This window comes from Vulpes vulpes, chromosome 6 (genome assembly GCF_048418805.1).
Source record: "Vulpes vulpes isolate BD-2025 chromosome 6, VulVul3, whole genome shotgun sequence".
NCBI lineage: Eukaryota > Metazoa > Chordata > Mammalia > Carnivora > Canidae > Vulpes > Vulpes vulpes.
This window is the reverse complement of record NC_132785.1, coordinates 8,693,944-8,721,039: the sequence shown is the minus strand read 5'-3', so window position 1 is coordinate 8,721,039 and position 27,096 is coordinate 8,693,944. Positions and strand designations below refer to the sequence as shown.

General features: G+C 38.8%; 1 protein-coding gene across 5 annotated transcripts in view; it reads left to right on the top strand.

Moving 5' to 3' along the window:
* Positions 1-27,096, top strand: part of DGKH (diacylglycerol kinase eta) — a 176,902-nt gene that overhangs the window by 83,926 nt on the left and 65,880 nt on the right. For 3 of the 5 annotated variants that reach the window (XM_072760621.1, XM_072760620.1, XM_072760623.1), the window contains exons 5-6: positions 22,393-22,497; positions 22,780-22,912. In XM_072760621.1, coding sequence (XP_072616722.1) covers positions 22,393-22,497; positions 22,780-22,912 — 238 coding nt within the window. Of the gene's footprint in view, positions 1-20,918; positions 21,227-22,392; positions 22,498-22,779; positions 22,913-27,096 lie in introns of those variants that run through there. The other 2 variants (XM_072760624.1, XM_072760622.1) reach the window with 2 other exon arrangements.

The following is a 27,096-nucleotide window of genomic DNA, read 5'->3' as shown; positions in this document are numbered from 1 at the left end:
TGCATTCAGATTCAGCCATATGGATTTACGGGCACGTGGGATAATCCATGGTGTAAAATATTCCTGCCCCCCTTCCCACCTCCCCAGGGAGAGTTGAGTTTGACGAGAGGAAAGCCAAGAATAGAATCCTGGGAAAATGTTAAAATTTAAAGTTTGACCAATGAAGACAGAGCGTTCTGAAGTATGGAAGGAGTCTTAGGAGGTGATGATGTTAGGAAAAGCCTGGGGAAGATCGTTTTAGGATGGAAGTTGTTAAACATCCAGTACTGTAGGGAGGTCAAGTCAGAGAAGAAATGAGAAGTGTCTGTGGAATTTGTTAACTTGGAGGTCGTTGGGTCACATTAATGGGAATGACTTCCCGGAGAGGGTGGCTTGCATCAGGCTGCACTGTGGAACAGGTGGCAAGGCCAAGAAGCCTGGATGGATTGCTTTTTTGAAAAGCTCGGCTGTAAGAAGGAGATCAAAGATAACTAGAAGACTGTTCAGGCTTAAAGAGTTTTGTTGTTCTTGTTCTTTTGCTTCATTTTTAAAATGGGTTTTGAGTGTGTCTGTATGAAGAGAGGAGAGAATTGTTGGACTCGAAAGTTGAAGCATCAGGAGAGAGAGGGGAGAATGGATGGAAGGATGCCTGCTGAGTGCATGGAAGGGCGTGGGAGCCAGAGCCCACTTAGAGACTAGCGTTGACTGGGAGACAGAAAGCTTATGGAGGTAGGTGTGTGCAGGAAGTTCGTTTATTCCAGACCCTGATACTACCGTTCTCTCAATAAAATTGAAGACGAGGTCATCTGCTGTGAGTCAGAGTTTACGTGGGTTTGGAGAAGCTTCTGTAGAAAATGAGAGTTGAAAATTGAACGGGGACCTGGAGAAGACTCTGAGATAGTAAATAGTGTCTAACGAAGACAGAGATCAAGTTAAGTAATGTACCTACCTCCTATGCCTGTCACATTTTCTTCAAGGTGGGGAGAGAGAGCAACAAGGTTCGTCCAGGGTTGATGTTTATAGGCATATTGGACAGAAAGATAAAGGCATTGTTGGATACTTGAGGGATCAATAACTCATCCATCTTCCCCTGTGTTCTTAGTTCCTGAGAATAAAACATAGGGAGTGAGGGACAGCTTATTCACGGCCAAACAGGATCCAACAACCACTAAATTCAGAGCTTCTGATAAATTGTTGCTTCTTTTTCCTTCCTCTCAAATAAAGGTGGGATAAGGTGATGAACCACTTGCCTTCCCTAGGGAGTGAACGGTAGTCTTCTTCCCTCTGTGGATACTCATGGGGGAGTGGGCAGTAAGGGTTTTCCCTCAACAGGGATCTAGAGTTTAGTCCGAAAGAAGGTCCCAAAATTTAATATTTGAAGAATGGAACAATCTCAGGTAAAGACAAGGTGTCTAGAATGTTGATTTAGATAAAGGTAAAAGGAAGTGAAAAGCTTTGATTTGAGAGAGGTTATCTTTCGTAGAACTCTTTCTTGAACCTCTGGGTCTCTCCTCTAGTGCCTTTCTTACTATGGAACTCACTGTATTCTGCTTTATGTTTAATTAGGTGCTTATGTTTATTATAATCTCCCCAGGGACAGGCTGTCATATCATTTTACCTCATGGTATCTTCTCCGTTAAGTCTTTGTTGATTTAATTAATAAGATGAAAGTTGATTTTACACATGAGAAGACGTTTTGTTGAAATATTTTCAAGGGATTTATCCACTCGACCAAATGCTATTTCTGAAGTTTGTTGGGCTAGAAATGTGGACATTTAATGGTTAGAGTTTTACGGCAAATGAGTTTGGTAGAACTTTCTAGGGCATAAAATATAATAAGGGATAGGTTTCTAACCAGTAATTGACAGTCTTCCCTATCTTTAAATATTTAAATATCCTACCTTTCTGGATTGCATGGATTGGTATTGATGATGTTATTTTGGCTAGTTCATGTCAAAGGTTAATGTGTAGTTTGGTGGTGCTACGGCTGAAGAATGCAGGAATGGCCAAATTCAGCTTCACTGCAGCAATGCTTTGAAGTCCCTAAGAATGATATATTGACAAGGGATAATAGGAAATGGAAAATCTGTGATCAGCAAATGGAAAATGGAAAAGCTGTGCTTTGCCTGAAAACCTGATGCCAAACTCTCTAGTACAATGGGTTTGAGAGCAACTGTTCTAGAGAGCTCTACAGAAACTGACCTCACGTGGGAAGTTACTCAGCATCGTTTCTGCAGCATTTTGTCGGTTATGAGTGAGTCACTGAGGTTGGCCGAGCTTCATGGGATGGGGACATAGACACTGTGAGAGTGAGAGGATATGTAGGCATAGTTCAGACCTACCTCCTCAATGGTTACTTTTCCCTTTTCCATCCTTGCACAGACCTGTGCTTCCGTCCCCAGAGTTAACAATTGTCTTTTTTGGTTGTCTAAATTTTTTGGTTGTCTAAGTCACCTCAGGCACACATTGGTTTTCTATTGCTTTGTGACAAATGACCAACTTAGTGGCTTAATGCAATATCCATTTATCTGTTTCTCAGCATAGCCAGATGCCTCTCCTCCAGATCTGACAATGTTGAAATTAAGAGATTTTTAGATATATATATATATATAGATATGTACACACACACACACGCATATTTAATTATATTAAATTGGATCATTTTGACCTTGGTTGGAGTTTTGGGTTTCACAGGTGTCTTTGCAATAGACACCACTGATGGTGACAATAAAACCCTGAAAGCATTTTTCACAACATTAGGTGTCAGTGATGTGATCAGGGAATGGAAAAGGACAGTCCCTGACAGCCTTATTCGCCTTTCATAGGCCTTCAGGATTCATTAATGTTCATCATTAATTTATGTGTAGTTTAACTTCTACAATAGCATTTTCTCTCTCTCTCTCTTTTTTTTTTAAGATTCTGTTTATTTGACAGAGAGCATGAAAGAGAGAGAGAAAGAGAGAAAGAGAGAGCACACAAGCAGGGGGAAGAGATAGAGGGAGAAGCAGGCTCCCCACAGAGCAGGGAGCCTGATGCACGGCTCGATCCCAGAACTCCAGGATCATGACCTGAGCCGGAGGCAGAGGCTCAAATCGACTGAGCCACCCATGTGCCCTCCCATAGCACTTCTATGACTATGGCATCTATAACACATTCCCAATTTTTTCGTTCATTTTTTAAATTATTCATTTCCCTTTTGATTTTATTGACTTCTGCATGGCATTCAGGAGTTTTATTTTCATTTGAACATTTTTATGTTTCACACACTTCTGTACTGTAGCAAACGTGTTCTTCTACTAGACTGGAGAGAAGAATTGACTCCCCTGCCAACCCTGGGTCACACTGGTGCATCCTTAGAAAGGGTCCCAGCCCTCCCGAGCTTTAATCCAGGACTCTCCCTTTTCACATAGGGTTCTTTCCATCTGGTTAGTCTTTGCCTCTGTTTTCTCTCTTCTCACACCCGCTGCTCTCTGTCTCTTTCTCACTAGTCATGATGTGTATATCCCAGCTTATGGTGGCTTACTCAGTGGCAGACCTTAGACTGTGAAGTCAGACAACATGGGTTTGTGTCCTGCCTTGGCCCTCTCTCGTTATGTGACTTTGGACAAATTACTTAACCCCTGTGAATCTGTGTTCTCACCTGTAACAGAGGATAGCAGTGGGGTTATGAGGATTAAATGAAATGTGATAATGCCCTACAATCCCCAGCAGAGTGATGAGCACATACAGTATACTAAGTGCTAGGGGCTGTTATTATCCTGGAGTTGCAATCCCACCTGTTCCTTTCACAAGCAATAGTGTGTTGCCAATTCCTAACAAGTTTGGGAATTCTGAAGGAGAACATGGATGAACTTTATCTGGAGAAAAAAATCCACCTGCCTCTCTTTCAGAGGTGTGGTGAAGATTTATTTCCACTTTTATCTTATATTAATAGATGTTATTGGGAAAAGCAACCATTCTGTAATGAATGAAATCTCAACCATTCCTTGTTAGCTATATGGATATGCTAAAGAAGAGCTTCTTAATGATTTGAGAGTCATTGCGATCACATGGAAGACATTAGACTTTATTTTCTTTTTTAAGATTTTATTTATTTACTCATGAGAGACACACAGAGAGAGGCAGAGACATAGGCAGAGGAAGAAGCAGGCTCCCCGCAGGGAGACCTATGCAAGACTTGATCCCAGGACCCCGGGATCACAACCTGGGCCAAAGGCGGAGGCTCAACCACTGAGCCACCAAGGCATCTGTACATTAGACTTTCAAAATGTACAATTCAAATGACCATTTTCTTTCAATTTTAATGACAGGCTAAATGTTAAATACATGAATCATCATTTTAAAAGAAATTATTGTATTGACATTGTTAAAACTTATTTTGGAAGTTTATGAAGAAAACATTTTTTTTTTAACTAGGAAGAAATGCAGAGGTAATTTATTTGATTTATTTAATACTCTTAACATTTCTAGTGAGTGATCTATGAGTGTGCTTGGAATGTCAGGGTGACTGCACATCCATGCTGGCTTACTCGGTTGTGTGAACCACGGATACCATGTGGTAGCACTTATTTTTAGAACTAACCAAGCCCTGGAACAGAGTCCTATTAGTTTAGGGGTCACTTGCCACAGCCAACATGACTGAAGGTTGATTAGAGTTGATGCCTCCAAAGAAGTTTTAGAAAGTATGCATGAAAAACAAGCCAATAATGAGAATATAAGGCACGTAAAATGCCAAAAATTATACATTCGTGATGTAGTTGAAATGAGCAGGCTGTGTTTTAATGGGAGGGGGAAAATGTGTTTCTTTAATGTGTACTTTATTTTGTTTTTCCCTTAGCTTCCTCTGTTATTATAATCCAGTTCATCTTCTCTCTTAAGAGAGATACCACATCCTTTGAACCTAAGTATCAGTTTACTTTTATCCATTAGTATCTCAATCTTTAGTTACAAAGGAAGGGATGAAATGTTATTTTTATGTCATTTGTGAATACACATCACAAAACAGGTGTTTAAATAATCATTTAAGTAATCACTTAGACAAATAAGTTGCCTACTCTGATGATGATATTTATTTGTAACTATTATGTGCCTCTTCTAAATGCTGATAATCCTTTCAATTCTTTAAATAAATCCTGTAAGGTAGATGCCATTGTGCTCTCCATTTTAGATGAGACACCTGAAACAGAGAAGTGAGCACCTAACACGTGTAATAACTAGAATCTGAACCCATTTGGGTCACCTGACGTCACTCTGTACTCTTGACCTCTCTGCTATCTTTATTGTGGAACTTTCAAGAAGTATGGTTCAGATAGTATTCCTCTAATTGTTTTTTATGTTTCAGTTGTCTTTTCTCCTCCAGGTCAATCATAGAGTCTTATATTGCATTACCAGCTATATAGCTAGCACTTGCTGGTCCTACTGCCAATTTAGAATACTACATTTTATTTTGGGCACTGTATTTTAAATAGAAATGTTGATAAAGAGCTCACAGAGGAATGTGACCAATTTTATACAAAGGTCTGGGAAATCATGGGATTGCCATTAGAGGCCACTCTTTATCTTAAAGATTTGGGAACATGTGACATCTTTTTAATGTTCGAGGGATTATCATGCATAAGAGGCAGTTGACAGGTTTTGTGTTACTGCAGTGTGCAGGACAAAGATTCACAGTTGAATTCACAGAGGGACAATTTTAACTCTACTTAAAAGAGAACTTTCTAACTTGAGTCATCTGATAGAACAGGCCTCTTGTGATGTAATGGCTCTGTCCATTATTAGAAATCTCTAGTCCTCTCATCCCCTGTGAACTGGAAGGGGTCTTCAAGAACAGAGTTCTCAGAGCAGACTCAGGTTCAGAGAGCTGAAATGAATTTCTCAAGGTTGGATGACTAATAGCTATGCACAGCTAGTGTGGAATTCAGAGCTCCCAGCTCGTGGAGTTTGTTGAGAGTAGACAAGGAGGAGTGGATTTAGAGATTGCCGGGCACTTGACACACACTGTCTCATTATACCACCCAGCAAGAGCTGAGTGACCATCCTTCAAGAGCGCTGTTGGAGAGATCTTTGCATGGCATGTGTATGTGGGAGGGAGGGAGAGGGGATGGTAGACACTGAAATTTCCTTGCAGAAACAAAGACTGTCTTCCTCACCACTGGATCCCCAGGGCTAACACCAGACCTGGCACAGAGGGGAAAGACAATAAATATTTGCCTAAGGAATGAAAGAATGTGTCTTGTTGAATGAATGTTGAATGATACTTGTAAACTCTAGTTTTCCTTTGGGAGAAATGTGTCATTTCAAGATTTAGCTAGAGAGCAAAGTTCCCTGATTTCCCCAGTGAGGTTGGATTATAATATGCCCACAAGTATTTGTATTCTAGTTGAACTCTACATCGTGACTCAGATGATTTTTTATCAACAATAAGTCTTATAAACATGATTCTTGCTGTGATTAATGATTGTGGTGGTCTCCTGATTATTCGATGCATGATAGTGGCAAACCACATATTTTTTATACCTATATTGGCTGAACTATTTTATAGCACTCTAAAATGATACCACATTAATGCAATTTGAGTGGTTGTTTTGCCTCTTAACGTGGACTTATTTGTAGTGTAGAGGGCTTTATTCTATGAAAGCTGAATATTTACAAGTGGAGTTTGAAATTTGCATTCTTTTTTCCTCTAACTTGGACATCAGACTTTTAGAAATGAATTATCTTATCATTGTTTCTGTAGGGGTATCATGTTTATCTTTTCATTTAATGATACAGAATCTTTTCCAAGAGTCTCACCCAGAGAAATACTTCTTAATGTTATCATGAGCTTCCTCAGACCAGAGTCCCAGGAAACAAGAAACCGTTGGTCCTTTTGTAGCTAGACTAAAAAATCTTGGAGTACTCTATTTGCTAGGCTCATAATGTAAGAAAAGGTATGAGAACAAATCAGCTAATCCTTCTCCCTTTGGAAACCTTTTTTTTTTTTTTTTTTTTTTTTTTTGAGAGACACAGAGAGAGAGAGAGAGAGAGAGGCAGAGACATACATAGGCAGAGGGAGAAGCAGGGTCCATGCAGGGAGCCCAATGTGAGGACCCCGGGATCACGCCCTGAGCCGAAGGCAGGTGCTAAACCACTGAGCCACCCAGGTGTCCCCTTTTGGAAAGGTTCGTAGGAATTTAGAGTTGCTGTTTTGTACAAGTAAAGTGTTTTTTTTTTTTTTTATTTTTTTTTTTAGTAAAGTGTTGTTTATGTGAGTATGTTTTAGGTTGGATGGATAAAAGCATGTCCCCCAGCAATGACTGACAGGACTATACTCAAAAGTGCTGTTGAAAAATTTCTAAAAGATTTTAACCTAAGGTTAACTATAATATGACCAAGATTCACACTTTACAGCATAGGTGGTAAAGAAAGTTTTTTTTTTTTTTTAAGTCCTTGGTTTCATCAGTGCCTTCACTGCCCATATTATCCAGAATTAGCAGAGGTAGAGAAAAGTACTGTTTATGTGTGCCAAGGCATACGTACCAGGCTACTCACCCATTGTAATAGCACGAGATTGGAAATAACCCAAATGTGCCAGTTAGACTGGTTGAAATGAATTATGACATATTTCCCATAGTACAATGTTTGCAACCACGAGGAAGAAGGAATCAGTTCTGTATGTAATAAAAATACTCACTGAGCTCCAAGTATTATTCAGTGTGAAAAGCCAGATGTGGAACAATGTGCGTGTATAAAATGTTACGCTGTGTTTGTTACTCTGTACAGGTGGGGTTTGTGTGTATGGGCCCACAGCCATGTATTTAAACCTTGAAAGAGCACATATTTGTTGTCTATGCAGAGAATCTCTCTGGAGAGATACATAGAAGCTGACATACTTGCCTTTAGGAAGGAGACATGGTGGCTGGGGGGGCAGATTTGGGAGAGAGATGGGCTTTTCATCCTCAATACATTTTGAATTTTTTTGTTTCACAAATGCTTCTTACTTATTCAGAGGAAATTCTAAATGCTTCATGGAAGCCCTTTCTGGCAGCTTCCTATCAGATGCCTTTGACAAGAGTGATGGGCTTTGCAGGAAGCTCAATTTGGACGCTGCTACAGTGTCCAAGGAAACATGATAAGGGTACATATCAGACCATCTGTAACGGGAGGGAAGGAAGCAATGTATGAGCGATCTTGTGGGAAAGACTGGAGAGCTGTGGCCAGCAGGAAGGGGGACAAGAGAGGAGGAAACTAACGTAGAGTTTGGAAGGATTGCTATATAAATGATGCCTTTAATTAAGGGTAGAAAATGAAAACACAAGTAGGTTTATTGGTTGTAAAAAGAAGACATTGTGAATTAGACACTATGAATTTGAAATGATGGGAAGACATCCTGGTGCTGCTAGTAGGCAATTGAGAGATGCTTTGAAATGGCTTTAAAGTGCTCCTTTGGTATCATTGGCATGGTTCTTTTTTTAAGTTTCTAGCATATTCTAATGTCTTCTCTATTCCTTAAGTGTGATTATGGTGTAATGGAAAATTTAGGCTTTAGAAATGTTTTAGTTTTGTGGTGACTGGTACAAACAAGATAATTACTTTGCTTTGAACTTTCCCATCACATATGTGTTCCGTACAAAGCAATTTACGGTTATAAACCAATAGAGCTTGTGCCAAGGGAATGAGGCTAATGCTCTGTTCCAATCTCTGGTACATTCTGAAAATATTAAATGAGTGGTAAAACTTTTACTGTGTCCATTAACTAATACTCACTGGTAATTTGCAGTAGAAGTGTATGTGACAGCCTACATAAATAATTTCTAAAATCACCGTGACCCTTGTTATTGCAATTAATACTAAAAAAACCCCTCTCAAATAAGATGCTTTATATGATTATATATCCTGTTAATATTTTTTTTTCTAGAGGTGCCTGGTTTGCAGAGACCTATCTATGCTAGCACATTTACTATTGTTGTTGTTGTTGTTGTTGTTATTCATTTACCAGCTCATCATAGTAATTTTATTGCCCATCTTTAAAGTATATGCAAGTATGTATAGGATTAAAATATAACTGTACAGTTTCCCTGATTATTTTTAAGAGGAGAAAAAGTGAGCAGCGCGTCAAGTCTTTTCTGCTTATTCTTCTAGGGTACCATCAGTAAATTTTTTGCTATCCTTTCATTCTCTAGTAGGTGGCTAGGAAGGCAGACAGAATTTTGTTTCAAATCCTAAATGTACTTGTCACCTCGGGCAAGTGTCAAGCCTCCTTTCTGAGATTCCTCAAATGCTAGTTTTGGGGTTGTGTAGATAAGTATCTTATCTAAATCTTATTTATCTTATATAAATAATGTTTTATATTTAGCACACACGGGTCCTGGCCTGTTTGAATTACTCCGTAAGTGGTAATTCTGATTATTTTGGACTTGCAAGCTATTTCCTTTTCATATGTGGAAGCTGGAATCATCTAAACTGCTCCGTCATTGTCACACCTCACGACCTGCTAATCACCAAGTCCCATTCATTCTGTCTCCGAAAAAGCTGTTAACTCTTTCGCCTGTCTCCTATGTGCTCACATCTTCATGGCATGCTCCCCTACACCGCAGCCCACTGCCACCCTGACCTCATGTCCTGTCAGGCCTTTTCCAAAGGTTAATGAGTCTTCTCGAGGGCACCAGTCAGTTAAGTGTTGGACTCTTGATTTCAGCCCAGGTCGTCATCTGAGAGTCCCTGGGATTTAGCCCCTCGAAGGGTTCTACCTCAGTGGGGAGTCAGCTTGGGGATTCTCTCCCTCTCCCTCTCCTTCTGCCCCTCCCCTTACTTGAGCTTGCTCTCTCTCTCAAATAAATTAACCAATCTAAAAAAAAAAAAAAAAAAAAAAAGAATCTTCTCCCCTGTGACCAACCACCAAGCTGACCCTCTCTATGGCTGCCAGCCATCTTTCTAGAACATATGTTTCCTGGTTCCTCCTGGCTTAAAGCCTGTTAGGGCATGCTCTGTCACTTTAAGGTTCAAATCCACACCCTTTAGTACCGTAAAAGGTTTTTTGTGATGACCTCTCTAACTTTGCCTTATTCTTCTACCCATGGTTGCCATCTTACACTATTCATCATACCCAACCCTTATCTTGACCTTTCTTCGTTATGAGTTTGTATGCCCCTTGGTCTGCAGCATGCCCCCCCTTCCTTCCCCTGGTTCCCTCCCCACAGAAATATGCTCCCAGGCTTACCTGCCTCTCACCCTTACTTGCTTGACTATCACTCCCCCCCACCAAGAAAGCTTTGCCTGAGTCTTTGGTCTTGGTCAGCTGCCTTCCACTGTATTCTAGTTGCACCCTGGGTGCTCACAGCACACATAAGGGTCTGGATCTTGAAGGATCTTGGAAGCTAAGCTGAGTGGTTTGGAAGCTGGCAGGAACCCACTGTATTGGAATTCGGTTTCCTTATCTGTGCTCCTCAGTGAGCGGCAAGCTCCAGGAATCCAGGGACCGGGTCTTTCTGTCCCTGAGCTGCGACGTCACCTGACATAAAACAAGGCACTCTACGTTTTCTAGTGAAAGAATGAAAATTTGGCATTGGAGTCAAAGAGTGTGAGTCTTAAACTACCACAGTAGGTGTCCTTCTGCACCTTCCTCACAACGTGATAGCTCATGTACCCCATCATCTTTGCCCATCACCTAACATGCTCTGGGCGAGCATCCCACTTGCCCTTTACAATGTGGTTGTGAAGCACATGTGAAGCGGGTGAAGTCAGGAAAGGACCCAGTGCTAATGTGTAAGTGGACAAAAGTGCTGTCGAGGTACGAATAGCATGTTGCAGTGGAAAGTGGCAAGCTTCGGTGAGGTAATTGGGGAAGGGCAGTAAACGGGTTTTCAAATAGGTGAGTGCGGAACCTGAAGAGAAGCTTGCAACCTTGTGAACACGGAGTGCACTGCATAGAGTAATGCAGGTGCTTTGTGCAGCCTGCCTTTCAGTTTTGAATTCTTTTATGTACCTTCGGTAGTTGTGAAACATACTTGCTTTATATCAGAATTCTAAATATTCATGGGTTTTTGGTCTGCTCTTAGAGTGATGATCAGTAATTTTTAGGCTCTTTTTAAATACCAATTTTGGTGACTCAAGTATGTGTTTAGTAATAAGGGATGGAAGGGATAGGTGTAACTATTATTACATATATAGGGAAAGGAAGTTACAGCTTAATTATTTTAAAAATTTTTATAGGAAATATTATTTTGCTATTGCTAATTTGAAACTTTGTATATCTTAATGCATTTGTTTTATCTTGACAGATTGTTTTGATGCCAATTGATTTCTTAGAGTTACACATATCAAATGATAGCACAATCGATTTCATTTTTGACCGGGTCCTGTGATCCACATAAAGGCAGCTGAGAAACCGGGAAGATAGGTGTGATTTGCATCCAAAAGACCTGACTGTATACTTCCATTCTCCTACTTAATGACTTTGCAATTTTAAACAAGTTAAATTTCTTTTTACATATCAAGTAGGCCAGTTATCTGGAAGATTAAATGAGATAATATATGTGACCTTATTGACAGCAAAGCACTTTAAAAGCATGAGATGCCACTGGAGCAGTCATTCTGCTTATTTATCAACATTAGAGCCTCCTAAGTATCTATCCTATTTTTCAAGACCTTAACTATTCATTCTTTTGAAGAAAAGTCGTTTGTATCCATGGATATGAATTGAAATTATGAGTATAATAAAATAGATGACAGTATCATTGATTTACCTGTTCACTATTACAATATTGAAAGTTCTAATTTTGTATTATTTATTATATGGGTGTGGTAGGCTGAATGATGAACCACAAAGACATTTTCATCCTAATGTCTCTAAGCTGTGAATGTTACTTTATGTGGCAAAAAGGACCCTATTGTTTTGATTATGTTAAGGATCTTGGGATGAGATTATCCTGGGTTATCGAATGGGCCCAGTGTAATCACAGGGGCCCTTATAAGAAGGAGGCAGGAGGAATCAAGAAAGATGTGACTGTGGCAGCAGAAGGTTGGCTTGATGCAAGGAAGGGACCATGAGCCCTAGGGCATGCGGGCAGTGTCTAGTAGGGGGAAAAAGCAAGCAAATAGATTCTCCCCTATAGCCTCCAAAATGAATTCAGCCCTTTGGACACCTTGATCCTAAACTTTTGACTGCCACAACTATGAGAGAATGATTTGTAGCAGCAATAGGAAACTAATACTATAGAGACTTGACCAAACATTAATAACCACAGTTTGTTTGAATTTTAAGAAACTTTTATTTATTTTTTTAAAAAGATTATTTATTTATTTATTCATGAGAGACACACACACAGAGAGGTAGAGACATAGGCAGAGGGAGAAGCAGGCTCCCTGCAGGGAGCCCACTGTGGGACTTGAGGATCACGCCCTGGGCCGAAGGCAGGCATTCAGCTGCTGAGCCACCCAGGCGTCCCCTTAGAAACTTTTAATACTGAGTTGAGTCCAAACTTCATTAGTCTTCAGAGAAACAGTGGTTTATTATTATCATACATGTAATTTATCTATAAGATACCCCAGTAAGCAACACAGAAAGCCATTCTTGGTAGACTCCCTGAGGCCTCTGCTGGGTCCTTTGCCCAGTGAGAGCAGGATTGGGGAGCACACCTTTGAGAGGGATGGTCTTTACCTTCTATGGTTTCACTATATCCTCCTACCTTATGTTCTCCAGTAAACCAGAGACTCTGGGAAGTCACATTTAGGCCGATTACTCTGAAACAAAGTCTCAAAGACAAAATAGTTTCAGAAGATGTTAAATCGATTGCTTTCTTTAACATTTTTTGTGTAGGTTCTAAGACTATATGAATTATACGATGTTGAATTCGGCTGCTTCTTTGAAAACTGGATTCTGCTAGCTTACATGCCTCTATTTTATTTTGTTAATATTTTATTAAATGCTTTTTCAGTAAAATTTTGATTTTAGAGTATTTTGGATTTTTAGATTGAAATGAAGGAAAAATTTACTTTTCAGAATGTGAGATCCTATGGAAATATTGTGTATGTAGTGAGGGGATTGGTACTCGACAGCATTGAAATCTGTGGTTCCTTTTTTCATGGAAATATATCAGAATTTATGTTTTATTTATATTTAATACTCTGAGGCAATAAAAAAACCAACATTGGGTTATAGAGGGAAATCGAATTAACTTGGAAAATGACTTTGTTATGAAGCCATTATTCCTTAGTCAAGAAGTAGGTTTTGTGGCCTGCCAACTTAATCTTAAGCAGAGTCATTGAAGCTCAAGAATTCTGGAAGTAAGATTTGCAAAGTTCTCTTCAGCTCAGACCATCCCACCCTACCTCACCCAGGGACAGAAGACAGAGTTTATTAGTTTCTTTGGACATTTTAGGCCATTTGAGTGAGGGGACCACATTACTCACCTAATTTGAACCTGATACAGGAGAAGACAGTTATAGGTCAGAAACTTGGGTCTAGATAGGTGTGGTGTGGTCTGTAAGCTGAGTTCACGGCCAAGCATTTAATAGTGTCTGTACATAAGACTAAGACACCCAGGTCCCTCACCTCTGTCCTTAGCTCCTTGAAGAGTTTTGCTTATTCCCAGTGCTTGGGTATAGGTTTTTTTTTTTTAATTGTGAAACATTTCAAAAACACACAAACTCAGGGTTGTTGTGAAGCCTTACATCCCCATTGCCCAGCTCCTACTATTACCTAGATGTTGCCAACACTTGCTTCATCTAGTCTCTTTTTTCCCTATTTCATCCAGAGTACTTTAAAGAAAATCTTTTGCCTCATTTTACTTGACCCCTCATTCTTCAGTGGGCTTCCCTAAAAATATCATTGCCAGTTTTTAACTCTACTTCTTTTCCATTGTTCTTCCTAAACAAAGCTGGTGAACGAGAAAGATTTCTTGAGTTGCTTGTAGTTATTCAATTCGGTATTTTACAGTGAAGGAATAATCTTTTATTTTTATTTTACTTGCTATAATAGTGCTGTTACTACTTTAGTAACTCCTCTTACAAGAAATGTATTAACTTACTGTAGACAACTCATTTAGCTTCTACATTTGTTTTTTTTTCCCCTTCAATGTGTTGTAACAAAATTAATTCTGTAATTTACAGAGATGACTGAAGAATCAATGAGATACTGCCTTTTTGCCATAAATTTGTAGTCAAGTATTCCTGTAGATAAGAAGACAGACGTCCTCTTGGCAAAGAGATTCTGCTCTTGTCCAGAGGTCTTTTTCGTTTCTATAGTGAGTACATTTCTCAGAACAATAGTTTACATTTTTACAAAAAAACTTCCGTCAGTATCTATTTTGTCAATACTTGCGCTTCTTTTGTAGAATCTTGTCACAAGTAAGTTATATTTCATATTATAGTACAGAATTCTCAATCATTTATATGAAAGTTTAGGTAATTACTGGATTTCTAGTTTGATTTTTGAAATCAATATTATGTCTACAGATGACAGCTTCTCTTTTGATAGGAAAATAAGCAGCACTGGGGTGGACTTCCCTGTGTTCATAAGTAATGCCTCCCTCTTTATTCTGAGAGCCTATGGAGATGCTTGATACTTCCTAGCCTACGTTATAGGAATGCCCACAAAGATTAGTAAGTTGTTATTCAGCTAGAATGACTCATTCATTGGAAAGATGATCAGCCAGCCAAAACCAGAGGGGTGGAATGACTTTCAAAGATCCTCTAACTCTCAGTAATAGTGTTTAGCGTATTTGTGCACAAATCTAAACATGGCTGTACATAGACATCTGAAAAGATGTGTAGATCTTTCTGAAAGGAAAGAGGAAGACCTTAGCTCAATTCCCAAGCAATATGATGTAGGATCCTGTTGACATGGTGCATTGACTACAAAGCAGAATGTCTTTATAAATTCCATCGGTAGGTTACTAATGAGTTTCTTGAGTGTATGGCAATTACCCATCAACCTCAGTCTTATCGTTAGTCCATTACATCTTTATATGTTATTTTACATCATTCGAGATATTGTTAAATCTGTGCTCCAAGATTTTATGGAACTACTCTCTTCATGGGCACTTAATGCAGATTCCACAGTGTTTATAGCTATTTAATGAATGTTTATGGCATTACATCAGTATGATAGTGTCTCTTTTTAATCTAAAATTCTGTTATTTTGTTGACTTAAATTGTGCTTTCTGGCTCTCTCGTTGGTCTTGGTGCCAAAAATGCATTTGTTGTGACATTGTATTTTTCTTAGTCTTCCATTAAAATTCAAGCACCACTGGGAGAAAATATGCACTGAACCTTTATCATCTATAACAACCTCAGAAAAAATTATTTTTAGGTCAGCAGTTGTCATCTTAGAAAACAGATGGGACTTGAGGCAACTGGATGATGAAATAGGGAAGTATTAACCCCAGAAGGAAGAGGAGTCCATCTCTGCAAGACTTGCAAACTCAAATGCCTCCAGGGGCTACTTGGTAATATAAGTGTATGAAGTGGCCAGCTGAAGAAAATAGGTTTAAGCTGCTCTTACTGTGAAGAGCAAAGTACATGTCTAAAATGATAGATTTTAACTTCTTGTCATTGTTGTTGTTTTACAACACAGCCCTTCAGGGTTCAAACAGAATGGCCGGAAAAAAGCATCAGAGATCACTGTTTTGGGACCTCTGTTATGTCACATGGGTACTGTAGGTGGTAGGCTATTTCAGATTGATCCCATACAAAGGAATGCAATTAGGGACAGATGAGAACACTGGAAATTTGGGAGCAGGAGGGTACTGAAAAGGGAGATTGGGAGCCAAAGATTGCACTTTCTTTACATTCCTTAGACCAGATTCTGACTTGATTAATGGAAAAGTTGGTTGCTTCTACTGCCCTTCACGGCTGATAAACAGTGGTGTGCATCAAAATCACCTGTATAGCTTTGTCAAACTACAGATTACATCTGAAATTATCCATACCTCCCACCAAAATAAGATTTTGATTTACCAAGTCTGGTTTGGGGTGTGGTTGGATATCTTTTGGAAGAACTCTTTGCTTGATTCAGGTGCACACATGTAGTTGAGGATCTATGCTCTTGGATATAGAGGTTCCCAGGTTGCTGTCTGAAATGTGGGAGTATCTTTACGATCATAATAGTCACTTAAGATGAAGGACTACACTATAGTTTGGCACATTTAAGTTGTCAGAGTGAATTATTTCGTTTCATAAAAGAAGAATGAAAAAATGCAACATACATAATTTAAGAGTTAGTTATAGACATTTGAGGGAGGATGAAGAGGTAGGTATATTAAGACTGAGCAGTTGGCAACTTCCAAGTATAGCAAACTAGTGTTGAAGAGACATAATTACCCCTGATCTGGCTTTGACAAAAGTCAAATTCAATCCCGTAAGTCATAATAAACACAGGCAATAAAAAACTGTTATGAGTTCAATTAAACTTTCTCTTTGTTCTGCTGTCCAAGAAAGGTTTCTTACTGCATATGAATTATTTCAATCAGACAGTTCAGGATTAATCACTAAAGATAAAAGAAAATAAACACTGCATTTCATGTAGATGGAATCACACAATATGGGGTCTTTTGGCTCCTCTCATTTAATGTAATGATGTTGCAGTGCTGTCAGTCTTTTTTTTATTCTGTGTGTTTATTTAAATTTTTCCTTTTTTACTTTTGCAGTTATATCTCTAGAAAGTGATACTGGTTTTGAATATCAAATTGGGATATCAGGTTAACTTTATAAATGAATTTGGGTTATGAAACTGATTTGATTTAAAGAATTTAATTATGTAGTTATCAAACATGGCATCAATTTTTTTTATGTCAGACCTCATTTTATTTTTTTAATTAAAAAATTGGATGAATTTTTTAAATCTAGGTGTAGTTGACACACAATGTTACAATAGTTTCAAGTGTACAGACTAGTGATTGGACAAGTTTAAACATTATGCTGTGCTCACCCCAAGTGTAGCTACCATCTGCCACCATACAGCACGATTACAATATCATTGACTATATTCCTTATGCTGCGCCTTTTTTTCCCATGATTTGCTCATTCCATAACTAGAGATAAAGTAGATTTGTTGTTGCCTAGGCCTGGGGGTGGAGCCAGCTTTGGAGGAAATGGGAGTTACTGTTAATACCTTAAATACACTAAGAACCTTCGAATTGTACCATTTAAGCAGATGAATTGAATGGTATTGTGAATTATATCTCAATAAATATCAATAATATATCTGGTATTAAAAGATAAACAAGTGAAATAAAACATATATAGTTTTTTTTTTTTTTTAAAAAAGGACTGCAATAGGGCCAATATGATCAGTTTGTTGTAAAGAGCTTTAGATTAGAAATACAAATTTCCTAATGAAAGAAGTTTTTGGACATTTAAAATTGCCACAGAAGTTTGCAGAGTTTCCTTCATCATGGAATCAAAAATCTGAGTTAAAAGAAGAAACTCTGCTAAAATAGTTTAAGTCCCTAGAGATGGCATGTCGAACTCTTATAGTATCGTACAGGGATCTGATGAGCCTCACTTTGGTAAGCCTTTTGCCATCTGATATTTCTGCTGTGGGTAAGGTGAGATGCAGTGCAGTTAAGGGGGGGACCGTTTTTTCCTGATCGTTTGTTAATATTTTCCCAATATCTTCTAAAGAGCAGCTCATTGTCATTATTCTCATTTTGGTGGTTTCTAGTCAGTGACTGTTTTGTTGGCAAAATGCCTCCAGTTCATGTTATTTTTGACTGTGGACACAAAAGAAATATATATATATATGTAATATATATATATTTATATAAAATAGAAGAAATCTGCACGTGTATACATAATTTCTCTCCACGCCAAGAACTGGGATGCTAATATTGACTGAGCTTTGGCTTCCTCACAGACACTGTGCTGAATGCTTTACTTGGATTGCCTCACTAACACCCCCCACACTCTGTAGAGCTGGGAGTTAATGCTTTTACCCTCCCTTAGCAGGTACCACACCAAAGCTCATAGAGTGGAGGAAACATTGTTCACAGCCACAGAAGTAAGAAAGGTTGCTGTTGGTCTTTATTCAAAGTGGGCCACACTCCAGAATGTAGGCACTGAATCACTTTGCTGTTACATGAGTGGCTTCCAGGTGGGAATTTGCAGATTAGCAATTCCCTGTAATTCACTTGTCTACACAAACTTCTATCATTTTTTACGTTCTGACAATGTTGTGGGGAATAGTAAAATATCTCTAGGGCACTGGTTCTCACACATACCTGAACTTTGCAAATATTTGGAAGTTAAAAAAAAAAAACACAAACAAACGGTGGCTGGGCCTCACCCTCAGTACGTTCTCAGTTAATTAGTATGGAGTGTGGCCTGGACATTGGGATTTTAAAAATTCTCCCAGGTGTTTCTAATGGAAACACCTTGGTTTCTTAAAGCCAACTTTAAGAACTCCTCCTTTAAGAACCCCAGCCAACTTTAAGAACAATGCAGAGTTTTAAATTCTGAATTCCCATCCTTCCGTTAGTAAAAAAGAAAGAAAGAAAGAAAGAAAGAAAGAAAGAAAGAAAGAAAGAAAGATTACATAATACTTTTATTATAAAAGTACAAAATATTTGCTTTGGAAACCATAGACAAGCCAAAAAAATTACAATTAAATCATCTGTAATCCCTTCACTGAAAGATGACCAGTACAATATTTGTGGGGTTTATTTCCTGTGCATGTTTATGTATTTAAAGTCTTAACTAAAATGTTACTCATCTATAGAATTTTATATATTTAATGCTAGAGTGTCTCCTGTTTTATGTATTTATATGCTTTATTGGACTGAGAAATTCTCAATTCTTACACACCCATAATAGTGTTGTTGGATTAATACTTATAGGCCACTGACTCTCCAAATGGAGCAATATCTCTATTAATGGAGAATTTGTATATTATTTGAGGTAGCATTTAGGAAACTGATTTTTTAAAAAGATGTTTATTTATTTATTCATGAGTGACACACAGAGAGAGGTAGAGACACAGGCAGAGGGACAAGCAGGCTCCCTGGTGTGGGACTTGATCCCAGGACCCAGGATCAAACGCTCAACCACTGAGTCGCCCAGGTGCCCTAGGAGACTGATTTAGATGTCTCTCCTTTGTGTCCATCTTATACAGCTATTTTTCAGAGAAATAGCCCTTGACTTACTTACTTGTCTCCGTTCTAGATTATTAAGGCAAAGCCCCTGGTCTCTGGCATGCAGTACATGCTCAGTAAATGCTGGGGTGGATGAACAGGCAAAGTGTTCTGAGGCAGGCGTGGTGGTTATAGTCAGAAAGCCAATTAGTGAAATAAGTTCAGATGTGCCTGAAAAGAATTATTTGGGGATGTTGGGGTGGTGAGGAGAAAGGGTAAAGAGTAAAGTTGAGATAAGGACTGGACTAGAGGACAGTTTAGGAGAGGTAAGCTGCAGGTCCTTCAAGAACAGTAAAAAAGTCCTCTAGACTTCCTGGCCTGGGGTACCCTCCATGCCCCCCCAGTCTCAGACAGACCTCCCTGGGTTAGCCCCCTCCCCACACCTCTACCTTTCCATCTCCACACCCTGTCATAATAAAAAGGCTGAGTATGTTGACTTTCCGAGTAAGAACAAAATAATTTTCAGAGTTTGCTGCTTCCTAAATACTTCCTAGTGAAGATTTAGAGGGGAGACCACTATAGTGTGATGAGGTTCAGTTAGGATATGACCAAAGCCTGTCAGACAACTGTGACTGTCCCATTTCTTTCCTACAGGGGTGGAGGATGAGGAAGAATGTAGATAAAAGGTGGGGGGAGGACTCAGCTTTGGTGGGCTGGTGAGAGGTTACAGCAGAAGAGGAAGGGCCAATCTGGGGGACCATACAGGTTTGCTTGGGAAGCCAGGCTGGTCATGAGTTAGGCCCAAGCAACTCCAGGCTGCTTGAGGAGGTGTTTTTTTTTTAATTTTTAATTTTTAATTTTTTTTGAGGAGATGTTTTTGATACAGAAGGCACAAAGCCAGACATCTCTGCATGACACATGATTTACAAAGGATTTTCTTTTCCATACAGACATCTTATAATGTAACTATAATCAGTAGATTTCTTTTCTTTTTTTTTTTTTTTTTTAATCAGTAGATTTCTTAATCACAAGGCCTATAAATCAAAATTGCGTAAGTTCTTTTTGGCACTTGAAAACAACTTTTGTGTTATGATCTTTATTTGCTTTTTTTGACCATTTTTAAACATATTTTTGTTAAAAAGGGGAAATTGCCCAAGTACACATTTTGCTCCATTAGCATGTAAGGTACATGTATGATTTATGTTGCTGAAATTTTTTTTTTTTAAAGATTGAGGCCTCTATACAGTTACAAAAGCTATAAGAAAAATTTGAAGCTAGGGCACTTGGGTGGCTCAGCAGTTGAGCCTTTGGCTCAGGGGGTGATCCCAGGGTTCTGGGATCAATTCCCACATTGGGCTCCTTGCAGGGAGCCTGCTTCTTTTTCTTCCTGTGTCTCTGCCTCTCTCTCTGTGTCTCTCATGAATAAATAAATAAAATCTTTAAAAAAGAGAAAAATTTGAAGCTATTTCTCTTTTCTTTTTTCTTCCCTTTTTATTGAATTCACAGTGACTTTTAAAGAATTCAAAGGCATTAAAGATAGTTAAAACCATCAGACATCCTGCTTTACTTCGACTTCAGCAAAAAATAAAAAGGATAAAATAACAAGCCAGATTTATTTATCTGAATAATATTTGTCTCACTATAAGATCATAATGAAAGTGAGGGAATCCTTCGAGTTACATCGTATAGTATAGCAAATAAATAAACAAATACGCTAGCAGTGATATTTATTCAGATAAATCAGATTTATTCAGTCAGTCCAGTGAAACTGGGAGATTTCTGGACTGCTGGGCCAATCGTCAGAGCCAGGAGAATATTATGATTTAATGGTATCTTTTCTGCTGCATTTGATGAGCTGCCCTAGAAAAACATTTTGAAGCAATAAAGCATCCATTTGGCTCCTAAGTAATGAGGGAGGCAGTGCTCTTTCATTAACTATTTATTCAGGAAGACAAGTGACCAACTGCTAATAAGCTTTATCCATAGAGGGTGGTGGAAAACAGAAGAAAATGCAGAAGTGAGGTTCTGTTCAATTTCATATGCAATTAACAAATACCCAAAGCTGAATGGTTGGTGCTCCTCCTCCATGTGACTTCTGGAAGGCTGTATTTAAGCGTGAGTGCCTGTGAGATGCATGAAAGGGCCTTTGGTTTAAGGAAGGATCGTGCACTCTAAAGACGAAAGAAAGGAAGCAATGAGTGGTGAGTAGCTAAGATTGGGCTCGTCTCTACAGTTTTGAATAATGGACTTATTTCCTGAGATGAACAGTAGTGACCGGGGCTTGCTGTTTTACTCCGTGGGGGAAGGGTTTCTTTTGTTTTTAGATGATTATTGCTTTTTCATGACTTCAGAAATCTGCTTCTTAATGCAATATGCAGATTATCACTTGATCAAGTGGCTTCTAACTTGAGAAAATTTCTCATTGGCCATCTAAGTATATACCTTGTTATTTGGAGGTAGTTTCGAGGAATGCGTGTGAAGTTTGCTCTTCTTTCACAAGTAAGTAAATGGTCCCTTCTTTGCAGTGACCACTTAGGACTTAGCAACTTCAAGATTACAACTAGAATGCTGTATTCACACATAAATAGGGGCTTCTTTCAGGTCATTTCAGAATCTTACTTTGAATCGCTTTTGGTGCTGTAACAGTACAAAGTCTTCATTTCACTTGCCTTAAGACTCTTAATATAATTTGCGTTCCTTAGTGACATGAAAAAAAGATAAAAGTCACAATTATTTCCTTCCCTTAAAGCCAATTAAAGGACTTCTATGTTAATTCTTCTGTCCTGCTCTCATTAAAAAGTAGTATTAGTTGAGTTCTGTACAAGGGGGAAAGTACCCTTCATATTGTAATCATATTAAAATAGACAATGAAAATGATATGTAAATCCAACATTATTTAATAACAGAATATTCCTGATGTTTTCATGAGCCAATAACGAATCATTCAGTATTGCATTCCTTTGGTTTTTAACTTTCTGAATTTCCATATTGAAAACTATGTATTAATTCTAAGCTTACGATGAATTATTCTGAAGTATATTTAAAATCAATTTTCAAGAAACATTCCAAGATACAGGAATACGTTGTTTATTTGGGTTAGCCTTTGGTAAGGGGCTAAAAAAGACCCAAGTAAGTAGCAACGAGATTAAAGACAAGAAACACCTCCTTAGAATTTTTCTTTCCGAGACCCCATTGTATCGTACTCAGAGAACTAAATTCATTTATGTTACAGAGACTCTTACTGTCTTCATCAGGGAAGTAAAGACTACAAGGCTAAAAAATGGAATTTCCTTGTACAATTGCTAGGTTTTGCAGTAATCTGTCTTGTTGGTTATTAACAATCATTAGATTGAATTACCCCTTTCAGATAATCACTCCATTCAGAAGACTAATGCTGTGTGCTGAGAACAGGAAGGAGATGGAGGATTGGATGAGCTCACTGAAGTCTGTACAGACCAGAGAACCTTACGAGGTACAGTAGCATCTTTCCCGGCACCTCCTGTCCTTTAGAGAACTGTCATCCGAAAAGCTAGAGCTATATTCTGCCAAGAAAAGTAGGTATAGTTTCATTAAGCAAGTTGCTTAAATCAGATATGGACCTTTATTTTGTTTTTGTTTTTTTACTTAAAGTGTTTTCATTTTAAAAATTACAGATTTGAAATTTTAATCCTAACTGCATGCATTCCCCGGGTTAATAAGTCCCTGTAGTCTTGTTCTCTTGTTCAGCCCATCTGTGCTCACCTCTCGTTTCTAGGTGGCCCAGTTTAACGTGGAACATTTCTCAGGGATGCATAACTGGTACGCCTGCTCCCATGCCCGCCCCACTTTCTGTAACGTGTGCAGAGAAAGTCTTTCTGGAGTCACCTCCCATGGCCTGTCCTGCGAAGGTACTGTAGCACTCAGCCCGCATCCTCCCCCAGCCCGGCCCTGAGCTGCAGACCCGCTGCCCTCAGTGCTTCTGTGCAGGGAACAGACGAAGGAACGTCAGCACAGGAGAGCACGTCCCTTGGGTGGGGAAGCTCCTCAGTGACAGTGGGGATGCGGGGGTTAAATTCTGCTGCAGCTTGGAGTGGAGCTCTGCACACATAGGACTAGCTTGGAAAACGTTTTTGCAAAGGGAAGATGATGCAAATCATTGGGGAGGAAGTATAAATCAAAATGTAGCACGTTCACTCCTGAGGAAGGAGCCCCTACTGTTTAAAGAACGTCTTTACACTTCGTCTGCCTCTCTGGTTTGCCAGTATTCTTTTTCTGTCCTGACTGATTACCCAGAACAAAACTTGCAGTGAGGACAGCACTGGGCTCTTCTACAGAATCTCTAATTGCTATTTATATTTCATTGTTTTAAGTGCTTTCTTTTCCTTCACTCTGCTTAATTTAAATGGATGCCATCCTTTCTCATTTCTTTAAGGTTTTCTCAACACAAGGGCATGCTTTTGTTTTCATTATGGGATTGTGTTTTGTTTTTGTTTTTTTAATAAAAAAACATGGGCAGCCTGGGTGGCCCAGCGGTTTGGCACTGCCTTCAGCCTGGAGTGTGATCCTGGAGACCTGGGATCGAGTCCCACGTCGGGCTCCCAGCAGGGAGCCTGCTTCTCCCTCTGCCTGTGTCTCTGCCTCTCTCTGTCTGTCATGAATAAATAAATAAAATCTTTAAAAAATAAAATAAAATAAAATAAAAAAGCAGTGATCAGTGGAAGCAGATACACTAGTTATTACCAAGAGAATATTCATAACTTCTTCAGATTTGTTTAATTTCATGCTTCAGTGATCACACTACTGTGTACTACTTTCTGAACTATGTCTAAGATTTTTTTTTAAATTTTTTATTTATTTATGATAGTCACAGAGAGAGAGAGAGAGAGAGAGAGAGAGGCAGAGACACAGGCAGAGGGAGAAGCAGGCTCCATGCACCGGGAGCCCCACGTGGGATTCGATCCCGGGTCTCCAGGATCGCGCCCTGGGCCAAAGGCAGGCGCCAAACCGCTGCGCCACCCAGGGATCCCACTATGTCTAAGATTAATACAAAAACGTCTTAATTTGAACATAACTTTATTTTACTTAAATAATGAAATAGTAAAATAGAATTACAGTTTTCATTCATTTTAAGATATCAAATCTGTGATATGTCATAATTTCAGCTATTTATTTATTTATTTATTTATTTATATTTATTTATTTATTTATGATAGTCACAGAGAGAGAGAGAGAGAGAGAGGCAGAGACACAGGCAGAGGGAGAAGCAGGCTCCATGCACCGGGAGCCTGATGTGGGATTCGATCCCGGGTCTCCAGGATCACGCCCCGGGCCAAAGGCAGGCGCCAAACCGCTGCGCCACCCAGGGATCCCTATTTATTTATTTTTAAAAGATCTTATTTATTCATGAGAGACACAGACAGAGAGAGGCAGAGACACAGGCAGAAGGAGAAGCAGGCTCCATGCAGGGAGCTGGACATGGGACTCGATCCCGGGTCTCCAGGATCATGCCCTGGGCCAAAGGCAGCCGCTCAACCACTGAGCCACCCAGGTGTCCCAGTTTCAGCTATTTAATATGATATATCACAGAGGTGAAGAAGAGAGTTCCTCAGTTACCACCGCCCCTACCCCCACCCGGCACTGGGTTCGAGTCCCACTCCCAGTGTTATAAATGGTGACCAAGGGAAGTAGCTCTACTCTTTTTTTTTTTTTTTTTAAGATTTTATTTATTTATTCCTGAGAGACAGAGAGAGAGAGAGAGAGAGAGAGAGGCAGGCAGAGACACAGGCAGAGGAAGAAGCAGGCTCCATGCAGGGAGCCTGACGTGGGACTCAATCCCAGGTCTCCAGGATCACACACTGGGCTACAGGCGGCGCTAAACCGCTGAGCCACCTGGACTGCCCAGCTCTACTCTTTTTGACTTTGGTTTCCTCATCTGCAAAACGGGGATAATAGTCATTTATATCTTCCAGACACTATGAAAATTAAATGCAAAAATATACACAAGAAAGTGGATTTTCTAGTCAAATAAATTGTGGAAATTTGTAACTGTTCTTTGTGAGAAACCCACCAAGTAAATGATTGCAGATTGCATCATGGCCTGAGGCACTAAAGTTCATGAAGACAAACATTTGGAAGAGGCGTTACACATTTTTTCTTTTTTAAGATTTAAAGAATGGTTGCAAACAAGGTGTGATTGCTCTTTATGACTTTAGTCATCTATAAGGGTTTCTGTTGCTCTGAGTTACTCTTACCAGGTCAGTAACATTCTGGGGTTATTTTGTGTGTGTGTGTGTGTGTGTGTGTGTGTGTGTGTGTGTGTGTGTGTGTTTAAAGATCTTTATTCATTTGAGAGAGAGAGAGAGATCACAAGCAGGGGGTAGGGGCAGAGGGAGAAGCAGACCCCTTACTGAGCAGGAAGACTGATGCAGGGGCCCTGGGATCATGACCTGAGCCAAACAGACACTTAACCAACTGTGCCACCCAGGCACCCCTGAGGAGTTACTTTGAAGATAATTAAGCTGTTGCCTCCTAGCGTCTCATCCCCAGAATGCTAAAAGATGTCAGGTCTGAGATACTCTGTGGTACCCTTCTGAGTTGAGCATTATGTGGGATTAAATATATTTAATTGTTTGTGTATTGAGTTTAAACTGGGATGACTAAGTATTTTTCCAGTACTTTTAAAAGAAAAATGATAAAAATTTTATCACTTTCTCTGCTAATAAAAATTTTAAATCTGTGGCGTCTTGCCCATTGGTATTGTTAGAACTGTAGCAGAAGGTTTTAAAAATCCCAAGGGTTTTATGAATGTATAAAGGAGTTACTTTTTTACTTTAGGAGAATGTGGTTATTTAGGATCATTTTCTTGTAATCCGAGTTAGACTTAAACTTTAGAAACGCGCCCCCCCAAATCTGAATAAACTGCTTGCTTGATAAAAGCAAAAGACACAGGATACAAAAGGCTTTAAAAGATAAAACAGAGATGCAAATACAAGAAAAATTTGTTCAACAGTGACAATGAGTAACTTGGTATTGGAATGGAATTCAGTTTCGTGTGTGAAGCCATCACTAAATTAATCTTTCTGCCCTAATTTTTCACAGTAAAACAAGCCTGTACTGATTTGTCTTCTGGGTTTGTGTTGAAGAATTACTAAAATTGTTATTTTAAAGCCTTGCATAGTAAAATATATGAATGGAGAAGATGGAAAATACTTTTCATAAATAATTCCCTAAATCAATTGAGAATGTTAATTTTAATATCAGAGCATAATTGTTCTTCACAGTTATTTAAACAGTAATTAAACAAAAAATGTTAAATGGTGATTTTTTTCTTTTGAATCAACAGCATTAAATATGTTAACATAGGTACCTATGAATTTTTATCTTAGCCACTGTGGAACATTTACAAAGATTCAGTGTGGTAGGCTGAAAAATTGCAATAAAAAAACCATAATTTTGTGACATGTCAGTATATATTTTTTTAAATTCTGTGGTTTTAAAATAATGGCTTTATAGGTCAGGGAAAAGTGCTTTATTTCAGAATAACTCATTTGGAGAAATCTAATTGTCGCCTAACAAAATTAAGGTGCCTATTAATCATTTCCATTCCTTAGTGACTATAATCTCAGTTTGGTTTATTTTATTACTATTGTGTACTACATGAAGCAACTTTCCAATTTTCAGGGCTCATTGCGTGAAGTTCTTTATTGTTACAAGTGTGATTTTTATTTTTAATGAGCTGTTTGATTTTTAATAGAAAAATTTTCAAAAAGCCACGAAATCATTTGCTGTTGCTCTCTTTTACTTCCTTCTTTGCCTCTTAAAAAACAGTTATTGACTGTCAATATCAAATACTTAGTTTTACTTAAAAAGCAGCCTGGGAATTATGTTGCAGATAAAACTAAAACTGGGACCAGACTTTTGAGAAATACCGTAAGAGATGAAAAACCTGGAATTACTAATTAACCTCAATTTTAAAATAGTCACTTGCATGGGAGCAAAAGGGAGCAGGTCATGCTAAAATTGTCACTCAAATTCATCTTACTTCCTATGGTGCTCTTTCCTTACACTATTGTTTATCAGACACCATTAAAAA